Below are 15,309 nucleotides of genomic sequence, written 5' to 3' on the forward strand. Positions count from 1 at the left end.
CCACTGGGTATCAGTACTTGGCCTCAAACACCACTACTTCAATACCCTTCTGGAACTGTGGATATTCTGCCAGGAAGAAGGACTGTTGTGCTGCTGAAGTACTGTCACTCTTCTGTACTGCACTCTGCTGGACTGCTGCTTTGCTGCCTGCTGACCTCTAACATGGGTGAGAAGGATTGGACCTGCATCTCTTGAACCCTCAAAACCCGGGGTGACTCCAAGGGCTTGTTAGATGACCTTCTGATCTGAAGCCTCAGGGATATAACAGGCTTCCAACCTACATGCATCTACATCTGTGAGTCTACCCTGCCAAGTGGTGCTACCCTAGCCTTGAACGCTTGGAAGTAGGCCTAAGGTGCTTACTAGCAAAACCAACACATCTTGTCTGCTGCGCGACACATCCCCGAGCAGAACTGATACATCCTTTTGGCTGAGCAGCTGTTGCGCATCCCCCAGCATAACTGATGCATCATCGCTGCCGCGTGGATTTGGCCCATCGCAAAAGACTTGCATCTCTGCTTCAACTTGCATCTTGGGGTTGACGCATCATCTTCGGAACCACCACTGCGTGACACTTGCCCCGGCGCAGCTCCTTACATCTCTCATTGACGGCATCCTTAACAAAGACAACGAAACTCCATATCGCACCTTCACCTCTAATCGAAACCGACGCATCGCCTCGATTGTGCATCGCATTCTCTAAACCAGACTTCGCATCGTAATCCCCGTCAGCGGAATCCCCTGCATCGATGCTACAGGAGCTTGCACAGCAGCTTTGCCTTTTCTCGGAACTGACGAATCACCTTGGACAAATCTTCGATGTGGATCAACCAATGCTCAGCAATCAGGATTTGAGGTACTCTGGTCAGCAGGCCAAGCTGGGTCCCTGTAGCTGGCTCACTCTCCATCGCGCTCAGCCTGAACTTGTGACTTTTTCCTGATCCAGCGCAACCGGATATTCCAATAGTGATTTTTGTTGGCATTTTCACTATACACTTTAAACATCAATATATCCGGTTCCACTAATTGGATTTTTGTTCTTTTAGTCTTGTGTTATTTATCTAGTTCAGATCTATTATTCTGACAGTAGTGTGGGAACTTTTACTGTTTAAAGTGTTGCACAAATACTTTACACGTGTTCTCTAAGTTAAGCTTGAGTGCCATGCGCCAAGCTACCATAGGATGAGGACAAGTTAATTTAGGTTTTGCTTGTATCTTACCCTGACTACTGGTTGCTGCTTGACCAGGGCTTAAAACCCAGTCAACCTACAAACCAATTTCTAACAGTGACTTTTAAGATCCTTACACAAATAGACAAAGCCATTTGTGGGGATAGACCAGTTCACCTGAAAAAAAGAAATACATCACCTCACCTCATTCTAACTGGACCCTAAGTTCATATGGAAGGTAGTTCCTAGTGCCTTTCAAGTCCTAGGGGAGGATAATGAGCCTTCCCATCACAAGTCATAGCTTTGAGCCAATTGTTGGAAAACTCTATCAAAATACACCAATATGCATATATCACTCAGATCTACTTAAAAATGTCCCCGCTCAAAGATCTCTACATCCGCAAAGAAGACCTTGACACTTTTTTCAACTGCTAACTCCCTGAAACTGAAATCCCAAAAAAGGAGTTTTATTGCTATCCCACAAAGCAAGCAATGGATTTAATCTCTTACTGATCTCCCTTCTATCGAATTATGGCTATACACCTTTAAAGCCGTCAAGTCTCTGGGATTTCTCATCAACAACAAGCTCTCTTGTAAGCTCCACATTCACAAGATTGCCCAAACAGCAAACGTTCACCTACTGCAGCTAAAAAGAATGAAATACCGTCTCTCCATGAAACTACTTAAAACTGCTGCCCAAGCTTTAGTTATCTCCAGAATTGATGGAGAAAACACCATACTCTCAGGACTACCGGCCAGTGCTCTTCTGCCACTTAAAGCGATTCCCACTCAACTGCTTGCCTTATCTCAGATAAAAGAAAATTTGATCACATTACGCCAATATGTTGCCTTGCCTTAAAAGCCTAAATCATATTAAAAATTGGATGCATTACTCATTTGATGGAGCCCTGAGCTCCCCAGACCTCTGCCTTTATTACTGGGTGGCACATGATACCCATCAATGACTGGATATTCAGAAACATCTAGGACTTCTCTTGGTGCTTAGAGTTAAGTCTCCTGGAGCAACAAGGTGTCTAGCACCTACTTTATGGATATCGCCCCTGCACAGATATGCAAGATTCCCCTGCTATGCTGGCGAGCAGCGCTGGCCCATGTTGGGTGGTTGGGGAACCTGACAGCCCAGACCTAACTATGGGAAGGCGCATGGCTGGACCAGGTGGTCTGGTTGGAGGGCTTAACGGGTTGAGACCGAATAGGCATTTCCACACTAGGTGACACAGACCATATTATTTTGTTTGATCACCTTAAAACAAATGTAATCGCCGTACGACAGAATTGTTCAAATAACCTCCACATACGACATGGTCTGGAGACACACAGTGATGGGCCCTCCTCGTTAATGCACGAGATACCCTCTGAGCCAGCTGGACAACTAACCTAGGGGACCTGGAAGATGATTACGGGTGTGAGGCCAAAATGTCCTCACGGACCTTGGCTATTCCCTCCAACCTTATACTCATTCACCTTTATTGTTTTCAATTGGTCTACTACAGCCTGCACAGGCTGTGGAAGATAGGACGCACTCATTGTGCGACCCAGAGGGGGGCTTTTTCCATGTCATATGGTTCTGCCTAGTGATGCAGACTTGTTGGCAACTGATTCACTCCCACATCATGCAAAGTTTCATACTAAAACCGAACTGACCCTGCAGGTTGCACTCCTAGTGATTATGGACAGATGGGCTGACAACACACACCATAGCTTATTCATGGGTACCGGTTATTTAGTATACAAGCAAGACATCGCTCATAATTGAAGGAACCCCAGAGCACACCTCCTTTGCTTTGTGGCGCAAAGGGATGGACTTCTGCTGTAATACTGAAGAGGAGATATATGAATGGAGCGGCTGCACTGAGCAGCACACGAAGATCTGCATCCAATGTACTTCAGGCCTGAGCTTAATTATACAACAACACGCTCTCTTTTGAGCTGCGTGGTATTATGGATATTGTCTTGCTCCTGGGGGGGATTATGTCGGACTGTCAATGTTGCATACTTTGTTCTTGTTATTGGTTGCTCTTATGGACCCTTGTGCCTTTATTTTAGGCATATTTTATAAAATTAATAAAAAACAGTTATAAAAAAATGGATGCATTACCTTCAAAGTGCTCCACACAGGAAGACCCAGCTACCTTACTGAACTGCTGACAATGTCAGGTGGATCCAGAATATTCATCAGCAAAAAATATTCTCTTCTGCTAGAACCTCCAAATTTCAAAACAGTACCCGCCTAAAGGCAGTCATTCTAAGGAGCTGCAGCATCACTTCTAGAGCTTCTTCACAGCCTCTTAAAAATGGCCCCTAAAATATTCTCCGTCAGAAAGCTTCTCAAGACTTTTCTATTCAAAAATCCTTTCTGTGCCAAATCTTAAAATTAACTGCCCCTGCCTCACACCATGCCAGTTACCCCCCCCCCCCATGTCATATCACTACACTGATGCGTTAAATGCTAACTCATTGCATCTCTCTCAGTTCCTCAAATCCCCATCCTTTATTACATATTAAGACTGCTGTTTTGTTTACTTGTATGCATATCATATGAAGTAAAATGTAACAATTGTTAAACTGTACAGTGCTCTAACACTACGTGGGGAAGAAGCACTACAAAATACTCTAAGTAAATAAATATTATGTTATGAAACAGCATTGCAGAACAAATGTCAGGACCGCTTTCTGGAAAATTTACTTTTTTATTAGCGGAGACGGCTTTCCTGCTTTCGAGCTCTCGGTTGCCAAGAGTTTTTTTGTGATATACAAAAGTTAACTGATCACCATGGTGATTTACATTTCTCAGTGCCCTGTTTTCCCAGTTATGTGTTTTAATGTATTTAGCATTGTTATTTATACGTAGTCTAATATTGAAGAGTGTGTGCTGTTATATTCTGGCAGCTGGTGCTGCTTCAGATCATATACACTGTCTGAGCTCTGTAAGGTCTGGAAGTGACCCTTTGGCTTGACACCAGTAACTCATGGCTGGATGGGATTGGTCTGAGGGTAAGATGCAAGTTTTGTGAAGAAGCCTCCCTGCTGCCTTATTTTCTGGTTTTGTTGTTATGTTCCTTGCTTTCCCCTGCACATTCTTTTGGAAATCTCTTCGTAATACCTGTGATATTAGTGACGTCAACTTGTTGCTGACACCCCCATTGGCAGTCCCACCTTTTCACTTTCAGTGTCGTTTTGGGATGGAGATACACAATAATAAATGTACACTTTCAAAAGATGCAGGCGTGCTTTTCACCTTTGTGGACACAGATCAACTCCTGCTGAGCCAGACTTCCAAACATCAAGGTGCTCATACCTAATACGGATTAGAAATGTTATATCTAATGGGAGTAGGACTTTTTAGTGTTAGTGATATCTGATTTAGTCTGAAAATGAAACTCTACTTTTAAAGTAAACTTTGGATCCACTTCAAAAATCACTTTTGATGTTTAATGCAACCTCCAACTTCTCCATCAGCGATGTTTCAAAATAAATCTCGTCTTCATCAATTCACTCAGTATCATGAAAGTTTCATATACTTTTTGAATATATTTTGAAACGCTTCATCAGCTCAAATGACAAACTCAAGCATGTTATTTTGCACAAAAATCTGGGTCATACCTCTTTGTAATATGCTTGGTCTGGGTTAAGAAGAAGGGAACAGTTAGTAATTGTAACTCAAAGTGAAACCATTTTGAAAGATGATTTGTAGATAGGCTAAATGACTACTCTACTTCGGGAGACGCTTTGTTGAGTACCAAGGCGCAAGGAACTTGGCCTCCATCAGGACTTCAAGTCCCAGGACTGCACGGGGCTCACGCCAGCTGCCCTACCTCCGCCACACTTCCCAGCAGCAGCAGCTAAATTGCACCTCGCGCCTCCCCCTCCGCGGGAGACTCTTCGTTGAGTACCAAGGCGCAAGGAACTTGGCCCCCATCAGGACTTCAAGTCCCAGGACAGCACGGGGCTCACGCCAGCTGCCCTACCTCCGCCACACCTCCCAGCAGCAGCTATTTAATTATCTACGACACCCGCTTAGCGGAACGCGCGCGGACGCGCCGGGCGAAGCCCGGGCCAAGGGCGGGCCCGTCTAAGCCCGTCGTAGCCAGGAGGAGGCAGGGCTGGGCCACGGCTCTAACACCTTAGGCTCTGTCTAATACATCTGATTGAAGCCTGTCTCGGAGCAAGCATACCATCAAGAGGTGAGAGGTAGTGGGGGTCACTGTAATGATTAATGAAAGAAATTTAGTTGTTTGCCTGGGAGGTATATATCGGTCCCTTGGTTCCTCCACAGTTAGGATACTCACAAACTTTTTGCGATGAACAAAGGGAGAGTTCTGGAGGGAAAAGGGGCAGGGAAGTTAAAAGGGACACTTGATGCGTTTTTTGTAAGAGCTGAGTCGGCCCTGGCCCAAGAAATTCTCGTGGTTGAGAAAAGACTCTCAATGGACTCTGTGACAGCACAGAAGAGGTCGTCCATGGGGGCCGCTGTATTGGTGAGATCTCCGAAGTTACTCAGTGAAAGAAGGTGGGAATATGCCCCAAAGCGAGGCTGGGACTATTGATGCCGAGGATGAAGTGTTTGAGCTCGCGTCGCAGGGGGCGAGTGCAGATACAGGGGAAAATCCCATATTGGAGTTTGTTCGAGACAGTCATGACCAAATTGAGCACACCACGGAGTAGAGGCTGGAGGGTGTGGAAATTAATATGGGATCATTACCACTCTATGGGGCGGCTTTATTGGCGGGAGGGTCGGCACAAGTAGATATATTGAAGGTAAATGAAACGACCATACGGGGAGTGGGGGAGGTGGTGACTCGATCAAAAAGGGCGCTTATTGATAAAAGCGGGTCGAGCAGCGTACTTGTTCTAGCAAGTGATTCCCCAGTACTGGCAAAACGCTCACGAGGGGGGGGGGGGGGGCGAAATATGGCCAATGGTATAACTAACAATAAAGATCTATCAAAAGAGGGAAGGAGCATAGGCACCCAAGCGCTTGGAGGGAAATCATATTGCACTAACTGCAGAGGGATAGAAAGCGGGGATGGGGCTGATGGCGCATTCTGGTTGAGGCTGGAAACTACTAAATTGCCATCTAGCTCCACTTCGTGAGAAAATGACCTCCCTTGAAGAGAAAGTGTCCTCTTTTTTAGCACAGGATTAGGGTCAAACCAGCACAGTGGCCCCTACTATTTCCCATAGCACAGAGGTGGCAGATAGGCTGATCACGGCTAGGCCAGCACGATATAGTGACGGGCCGCGGGGTGAAACACAGCCAGATGATCGACAGCAAAGGGAAAGGGAGGGTGCCAGGGTTAGCGTTCATGCAGAGCGGACGAGGGTTGACACTGACAGTGAGGATAGATCGAGAAGGGAGGAGATGGCCACAAATTGGAGGAAAAAAGGGCAGGTAGGGCACCCAATAAATACACCGATGAGCTCGAGGGAGGAGGGGGGCCTGGGGGTTGGTCCTGGCATTGCACAGTCCATCGCGCCTGATGGCCCCTTGTGCGTTAGGAGTTCAAAGGATCTGCCTGTTCTTGATTTATTGCCAGCAGCTAGCCCATACACCATAGTCATAACAGGGGTTCCAGCCCCCACCGTTACTCGAGAAGAAACTACCCAGTTGCTTATCAATAAAGTAGCCCATTGGTTAAGTAGAAATGCCCAATTTTACCCGGCGAATTATAGGCACATTTTAATGGCGAGAAGGGTTTCATGGATTGGCGGGACTAGGAAGTGCTTCGCTGGAGATACCGTGATTTTAAACTTCAGATTCCCGGGGCTGGTCCAGGACCTCCTTGCCCATTCCAGGGGTGGCTCCTGGAGGGGGGTTGATGCAGCCATCCAGCTACTACCACTGGGTTTCTTTTATAGGGATCCAAGGAGAGGAATATCAAACGCGAAGGACTGGAGCGAGCTCAGAGGGAGTGCGGGAGCAGGGCCTCCGCTTGTCTTAACTAATCATTTTGCTGCATTGGTTAACACTCTGGGACTAGATCACATTGATTGACTCAATGGAAGTATTTGCATGGGGGAGGGTTCTGCTGAGGCCATTGATTTCCCCAGTTATGTGGGTGGAATCCCCTTAGTAACATCAGGGAACACCTTAATCACCACCCATGGGGAAATAGCCTGTGGTACCTCTGATCCCATAGAGAAGGCCCATATATTACAAGCTGAATCCGCGCTCATAAGCGACCCGATATTGGCCAGCTCAGTCATTTTAACCGAGGGCTCCATAAAGATCATTTCGTGGAATATAGCGGGACTCTCGGCTAAGTTTATAAGTAGTGACTGGCTGGTATAGATAAAAAAATTCCAGGTTATATGTCTGCAGGAGACATGGGAATGGGATAGGGACTCGCTCGCTTTGGAAGGCTACAAAATGTTTTTTGTCCCGGCACAAAAAGGACTTATGGGCAGAGCTAGGGGAGGACTCGTCACATATGTGGATCTTAAACTTAAGGGGAGATGGGAAGACCTGTGTTGGGATTCTGGCATTCTACAGGGGCTAACACTGTGCATGAGGGGACAGAAGATACTCCTTGCAAATGTTTATAATGCGAAACAAGCGGGATTCCCATTAAATAGCCTGAAAGAATTAGAAACTAGATTGGCGGGGGAGGTGGACCAGGGAGGGCGTACGCACCAGTTGGTGCTCGTGGGGGACTTTAACTGCCACCTTTGTCCCAATGTAAAAATAACTTGATGCGGTGATTGGTCATCTTTCCCACTGGAAAAGGGCCCCCACTTAGAACATTCAAAGGAGGGATACGAGCTAAACAAGGTGCTGGGAATGTATGCCCTTCAACACACCATGGACCTGTTAATAGGAGGGGTACGGAGCCGGGTCCATCCAACCTTTAAAGGGAGAGGCTGTGATTCTTTCATAGATTTTATTTTTGTATCCAACATATTGAAGCAGGCGGTACTGGGGTTTGACATAGAACCGAGTATCTTTCGTGATCATAACCCCCTTGTAATTGCACTCATGGATCCTAGCGTGACTAGCCCACAAGAGAAGAGGGGTGCAAATGGGGTTCTAATGGCGGTTGACCAAGGGAGAAGACTCAGATGGGCCCATATGAATGGTGATGCATTTTATGGTGCACTCATGGCGGATAAACAGCAGAATGTCTGGAGGTGTTTGAGCCCTACAGTAGAAGGGGTTTACCTAGTTAAGGCTTACGAAGGGGTCACAATGCACATTGACAGCTTACTCTGGACTAATCCCGGGAATAAGGGGTCGAATGAACATGGTTGGTTCGATCATGCTTGTTCTAGGGCCCAGAGAGAGCTTAAATTGGCATTAAAAACTCTCCCCAGGGATAAAATCAGGGTTGCCGCCCGCCGGGGCCTATACAAAGAGGCTGTCAAATGCCGTAAAACTGCCCTGCAACAGCAGGCATGGGAGAATTTGAGGGAAGCAGTAGATACAAAAAATATGACGGCATTTTGGAAAGTTATTAATGACCCATGTTTCCAAGATAGGGATAAACCCAAGATCGCAAATCACATCCTGACGGAGACTTGGTTCGTGCACTTTAATGGCCTGTATAATCACTGTACCGAGGAGAACCACTCAGCAAATGAGGAGGGCCCCGGAAGAGTCGGACATACAAACTTCTCACTGAGTAAAATTAAGGCGGGCATAGAGGGCCTGTCTAGAAACAAAGCGCACGGTCCAGATGAGATCCCCCCGGACTGGTTTCTTAGCCAGGTGCACTTGTGGGCCCCTATACTGACTAGGGTCATCAATGCCGCAGTAAATACGGGCATGCCTGCCTCATGGTCAACTGCAATAATTGTGCCAATCTTTAAAAAAGGAGACAAGGAAAGCTCATCTTGCTATCGACCCATCTCCCTTATAGACATGACTGTGAAAGTTTTAGGCAGGGCCATTCTAAATCGCCTTTTAGATTGGGCAGAGGAAAACAAGATTATTACCGACACGCAGTATGGTTTTAGAACGGGTCGCTCCACTACTGACCAATGTCTTAACTTGTACCTGTTGACTGCCAAGTACACGGTCGCAAGTCAAGAGACTGTGTACTTGGCTTTCATGGATCCGATGGCAGCTTTCGATAGAGTGAATCGAAAGAAATTATGGGAACTCATGGAAGAGCTGGGAGTGGATCAGGCCCTAGTAAATATATTGAGATCTCTACACTGGAACACGCTAGCCCAGATTAGGTATAATGAACAGGGGAGCATGACCGACCAATTCCCATGCACAGGGGAGTCAGACAGGGTTGCATTCTGGCACCCTTTTTATTCACCTTGTATATAAATGGCCTGGAGAATGCATTGGTGAAACTGGGAGTCGACACACCCAGGATAGGCACCAGAGGGGTCCCGGTTCTGCTTTATGCAGACAACGCAGTTCTCTTGGCCCAGACCCCTCTGGGCCTTCAAAGACTGTTAGATGGGTTTGTGCAGTTTATGGAGAATTTGGATCTGTCGGCAAACCTTGCCAAATCGTACATCATGGAGGTAGGGAAGCCGCCCAAAAAGAAATACAAGTACATGATTGGGGCACACCATATAGAAAAAGTTGACACCAGGCTCAATTTTAAACCTCTGTTAGAGGAGAAATGTTGCACCCTAACTAGAAGTACGGGTGCGATTATGAACTTCGCTCACAGGTTGGGCCGCTGGTCTCCGGACCAGATTTTGAAACTTTATAATTCTATATGATGTGCCAAACTACTCTATGGTAGCGAAGTATGGGGATTTACTGACACAAAAATTCTTAACATCGAAGAGAACAAATTTCTGAGGAGATTGTTAAAAGTCCCTCAGAGTACCTCGTCAACCATCATTCCTGAGGAATTGGGTGCCATGTACATAAATGATAATTTGAAACTAAGGCCCATCAGCTGCTGGATCAAAATCTGGACAAACCCTGAGGCCACTTTGAATAGGGAAATCATTAATGATTGTTTGCTCCGAGAAAAAGAGATGACCATTCCATGGTTAAACTATGTAAAGGAATCCCTTGAGGCCCTGGGCCGTCTAGACCTCTTCATTGACCCCATGAAATTGTTGGCCAAGGACAAGGAGAGTGTCAAGGGGGAGTTTCTGAACTATTTGGGTTCGTGTATGGAAGACAATGAGATTAGAAAACCCACAGTGAGGTCTTACCTTTTAACTAAATCATGTCTGGGCACTGAATCTTATCTTTGTCTTATCCACAATGCCCAAGATAGATTTTTAATGACACGTTTTAGGCTGGATCTACTACACCACAGCCTAGCGGTGCCGGCACGTTTTACGAGGACGGTAGAACAGAAGGGTCCCTGCGACTGCGATCAACAATCTCCGCAGGATACCCTTCATTTTGTACTGTTATGCCCTTTTTATATGTACCCCAGAAGGCTTTTTTTAAACAGAAGTTTAAAGAAGGCAGGGTTTAGGCAGGCAAAGGTGGCTCTTTTGTATCTAAAACTCTCCTCTGAGATTTTAACTTTGTATTGTATGGTGAAATTTTTACGGTTGGCAATGCGCCTTAGAAGTACCATTGAGTTGGTATAAATAGCCCGTGGCCTGCCCCTGGCACTATCTGAAAACTGTTTTGTAAAAGACTTGCGTGGAGTTGGGGGTACTATTTTAGCGATGAAATGTTAGTGAGTTCACCTTGGCCTTTTACATTGTGTTTTTATGGTAATGAGAGTGTTTATGAATGTATTGTCTCTCTTTTAACCTGTGCTTTTATGGTATTGTTTTTTATGATGCCGAATAAAGTTTTCTAAAGTAAGGAAAAGACTACTCTTCTTATTGAACATCAAGGTGTATAAACCTAATTGACATGTTGTCTTTGTTTTTCAGATGATGCTGACCCTTTCTCTCCCTGTATCTATGAAAACAATGTATACAGCAGAATATTTCAGATTTTGTACCGGAATGAAGAGATTGTAATTAACGAATCTATGACCTTCAAGGTCCATTTGCTCCTGGATATTGAGAAGGTATGGTTTTGGGAATTAATCTTTTTTACAACCACAAATATATTCAGTATAATTACTACATGCCAGAGCTCCAGTAATAATGGTACTTGAGGTATATTTTTGATACTACACAAATAACTTGAAGCGAAATTCAACTCTGTGTCAAGTACTTCAATAAACTTTGTATGTGTTAATTTTATACTGAATAGATTTTCATTAGGCAGACATATAGCTTTAGGTTAGTCAAGGGGAAAGATCACTTTTCAAGGTTGTCTATTCTTTTATTATTAATTGTTATAAGGAATACTAATATTATCCTAAGGAAAAGGTAGGCCTTGCAGTAGTGAAAAAGGATTGAAGAGATTTTCACTACCAGGACATGTTAAACTTAAACTTAAATGCCTTGAGCTCTGCCCTCTGTGCTGCTCAGGGTTTACCCTAAGGGGACTTGCATGTATTAAAAAGAAGGTTTGGGCCTTGCAAAAGGTTTATTTTGCCAGGTCAAAATGGCAGTTCAAAACTGCACAGAAAGGCGGCATTTCAGGCCTGTGATATGTTTTACAGGGCTACTTGAGTGGTGACACAATCAGTTCTGCTGGCCCAATAGTAGCATTTAATTTACAGGTCCTGGGTATATGGGGTACCACTATACCAAGGACTTACAAGTAAACTAAAAGTGCCAATTCGGTTTAAGTCAATTCTACAATGTTTAGGGGAGAGGGCACAAGCACTTTAACTCTGGTAAGTAATTGTAAAGTGCACAGAGTCCTAAGGCCAACAAAACCAAGATGAGCAAAAATCGGAGATTTGAAGGCAAAAGGTTTGGGAGAAGACCACCCTAAGGCTGACAGGTCTAACAGCGGTATTGGTCTATACCTGCTGTGGACAGTACATCTTTCACCTGGTTCTAAATATTGATAGCCACTTCAGTGACAGCCCCATAATTATCTTGAAAATGATGGTACACATTTAGGAGTTGTACTTCCAGGTTAGTGATGCACATTTTATAAAAATGAGCCATTAGCTCATGTCGGCGGGACTTGCACACAGTGGATGATCTTACCACCCAATATTTTTTGCACTCCATCCGTGTTTATAGTCTGTTTTTGAAACCTTTCTTTATTATTTACCAGTATAGAAAAATATACCACACACATAAATCATTCAGGAAAACATCTCAAGCTACATAATGTCATTTGCCGTTAACAAAGCTCCAGGCTTTAAGGAATAACCAGTAAGCGGAAAGTTATGCACCTTCACCATCATATAACTATACATGTCTTCTAAAAATGGCATTTTGAAATTAGAAGGACAATCTCAAATTAATATGAGTGTAACCCGAGTTCCCTCCGAATGCATCACCTCCACATATATCAAGTCAAGAATAACTTCATTTTTGGTCAAAGAACCATGAAAGTTTCACAATATAAATAAATACTTACAATTTATAAAACTTCAGCAGAGAAAAATTAAAAAACAACAGTTCATAAAACTTCAGCAAAAAACAATTAAAAACATAATGTTACCTCCTTAAGAAAAAGACAGCTAGATTAACAATATCCTATGCAAATTTCACTCTTATTGCTTTCTAATCACGATAGAACCCCTTATGAAGTTTGCTACCGCAATGCAGATGTCAGAGGAGGCCCGTGAGTGCAAATAATTAAAACCATCACTATATAAACAAGGACGAACATTCCTCAATAATGGAAGCAGAAATCTAGTTCTCACTGGCTTATATAATGTGCAAAATAGTAGGAAGAGGATCATGCTTTGCCTAGAAGAGTTGTCAGACGGGCAAGGCGTAAGCTTGTCCGTCCATCCTCCTTGACAAGGAAATGCTAACAAAAAGTGCGCAGTGCATAGCCGGAAACTAGATAGTTAAATCTAATCTGGGGATTTGTTGAAAAGGTTAGATAAAATTGTAGTGGGGCACAAGGCAGGTGAGACACTCCCATATCGCTTCACTGCGGACAATTATGCATGTTGCCCCTGGTAAGAAACACCTGTTTAATAATGAAAGAAGTATCCTAGGCCTATCTCTAGGTACTTTTCCCTCAGAAAGTAGAGCCAGAGCATATGTGTATTAAGACAATCCTCAATAACATCTCTTGAAAACTCTAAGTCTTCTGAAAGCCAGATCTTGGCCCATAAATACAATGGGGCAAACACAAGGAGATGATGGACGGAGTGCTGAAACTTTTCAAAACACTCACCCCCAGTCACAGATCTGGGTTGAATCCATCATCATTCTTTAGCTCACTTTGCCACCCCAGTTCAGACACAGCAATATGCAAATAGGTTTTGACCCTGTGACCCATGGGAACAGTCCAGCCCGTACTGCCAAGCCATGTCTTCCCTGGACTGGAAACAAGCATCCTGGGACCGGTTTCGTGCTAACAGCTCTCTTCAGCCAGGCTAGGTTGAATCCAGTGGCAAAGTGAGCAAGGGACCCACGTCTGGGCATACCCTGCCAACTTAGGGAAAACAAAGCGAACACAAGGAGATGATGGATGGAGTGCTGAAACTTTTCAAACACTCACCCCCAGTCACAGATCTGGGTTGAATCCATCATCATTCTTTAGCTCACTTTGCCACCTCTGTTCAGACACAGCTATATGCAAATCAGTCTTGACCCTGTGCCTCATGGGAACAGTCCAGCCCGAACTGCCAAGCCATGTCTTTCCTGGACCGGAAACAAGCATCCTGGGACAGGTTTCAGGCTAACAGCCCTCTTCAGCCAGGATAGCATGAATCCAATGGGACACAGCCAATGCGGTCTTCTATGAACTCTTGACCCAGTTCAGCATAGCAGAGTAATGTGGGGGCACTTTTAGGTACCATCAGTAATCTCTTAATAAATGTATTCTCTACTAGTTAGAGCTTGACTTCTATTATACCCCCAAACCCCGGCCCCATATGTTGCAATAGGAAGACATTTAGCTCTATGAAGAGTTAATAATGAATTCACCAGTTTAAGCCCCAGTTTACAAGCAAACTGAAATAACCCATCCACAGCCCTGCTTGTCTGCTGTGATCTAGCGGTTAAAAGACATTCCCACTTCATTTGATTATTACATATATTGCCCAGATACGAGAAGTTACTAACTTTTTCTATCTTCTTTCCCTGAACAATAAAAGTTTTGGTTTTTGTGGTCTTTGTGCCATATAACATTATGTATGATTTAATAAAATTAACTTTTAAATCAAGGGATGTCATAAAATCAGTAAAAGCATCAAGGGATTTCTGCAAACTCCTAGCTTTCCTTGCCAATAATATTGTATCATCTGCATATAAAAGCAAGGGAACACATTTAATACCAATTTTGGGGAAATCAAGCTCCATATTTAATAAAAAGGCCTCCAGCCATTTGCATAGATTAAAAACAGGAGCGGGGCTAAAATACATCCTTGCGAACCCCCTCAGTGGAGATGATTGGGTGAGTTTTTTCCCCCCATACTGCTATACCTTACGGTGACTGTGGTTTTTGTATGGAGCCTACTGAGAAGGGTTACTAGTGCTTTTTCGACACCCATGTCTTTTATCATAACCCACAATTTGTCCTGGTTAACGGTATCAAAAGCACAATATAAGTCCATGAAGGCCAGGTGAATAGAGCTCTTCATGGACCTCACATGCTCACTGACAATTAGGGACAGGTTGAGACATTGTTCAGTCATGCACAGCCCCCTTCTAAGACCGTATTGTGTGTTCGACAAGACCACTTTGGTGGATGCCCACTCTTCTAAACATGATAGACGAACCCTGCCCAATACCTTTGCTGTTGCCTCGATCAGTGATATGGGTCTGTAACACACCAGATCACTTCTATCACCATTTTTGAAAACAGGGACCACAATCACCTTTTTCCATTACCCGGGCAATGGACCAATAATAGCTGCTTGAAAAATATTTCTTAGTAATGGTGCCCACAGATTAGCGTTTCCCTTAAAAAGATCAAGGGCTCCACATCTGGGCCAGGGGCTTTCAAACAAGTATCCTGTGCTAGAGCCACCTCTACCTCTTGAACTGTGATTGACAAAGTTGTGTGGCTTCAGTTAGGTCAAGGGGAATTTCCTGTGAGCCTTCCGCTATCATCCTCTGTGAAGGGTTACAAAAACTGGAAAATGGGCTTCCCATGCTACACCCAAGATCAATGAGTCCATCTGTCTCACATCCTTGTTGA

General features: G+C 44.4%; 1 protein-coding gene across 4 annotated transcripts in view; it reads left to right on the forward strand.

Annotated features, from left to right (window-relative positions):
• Nucleotides 1-15,309, forward strand: part of FAM135B (family with sequence similarity 135 member B) — a 1,149,009-nt gene that overhangs the window by 742,120 nt on the left and 391,580 nt on the right. For all 4 annotated transcript variants that reach the window (XM_085604871.1, XM_085604873.1, XM_085604872.1 and 1 more), the window contains one exon: nucleotides 11,004-11,143. In XM_085604871.1, coding sequence (XP_085460997.1) covers nucleotides 11,004-11,143 — 140 coding nt within the window. The remainder of the gene's footprint in view (nucleotides 1-11,003; nucleotides 11,144-15,309) is intronic.

The sequence above is a fragment of the Triturus cristatus genome, chromosome 5_1, assembly GCF_964204655.1.
Source record: "Triturus cristatus chromosome 5_1, aTriCri1.1, whole genome shotgun sequence".
Taxonomy (NCBI): domain Eukaryota; kingdom Metazoa; phylum Chordata; class Amphibia; order Caudata; family Salamandridae; genus Triturus; species Triturus cristatus.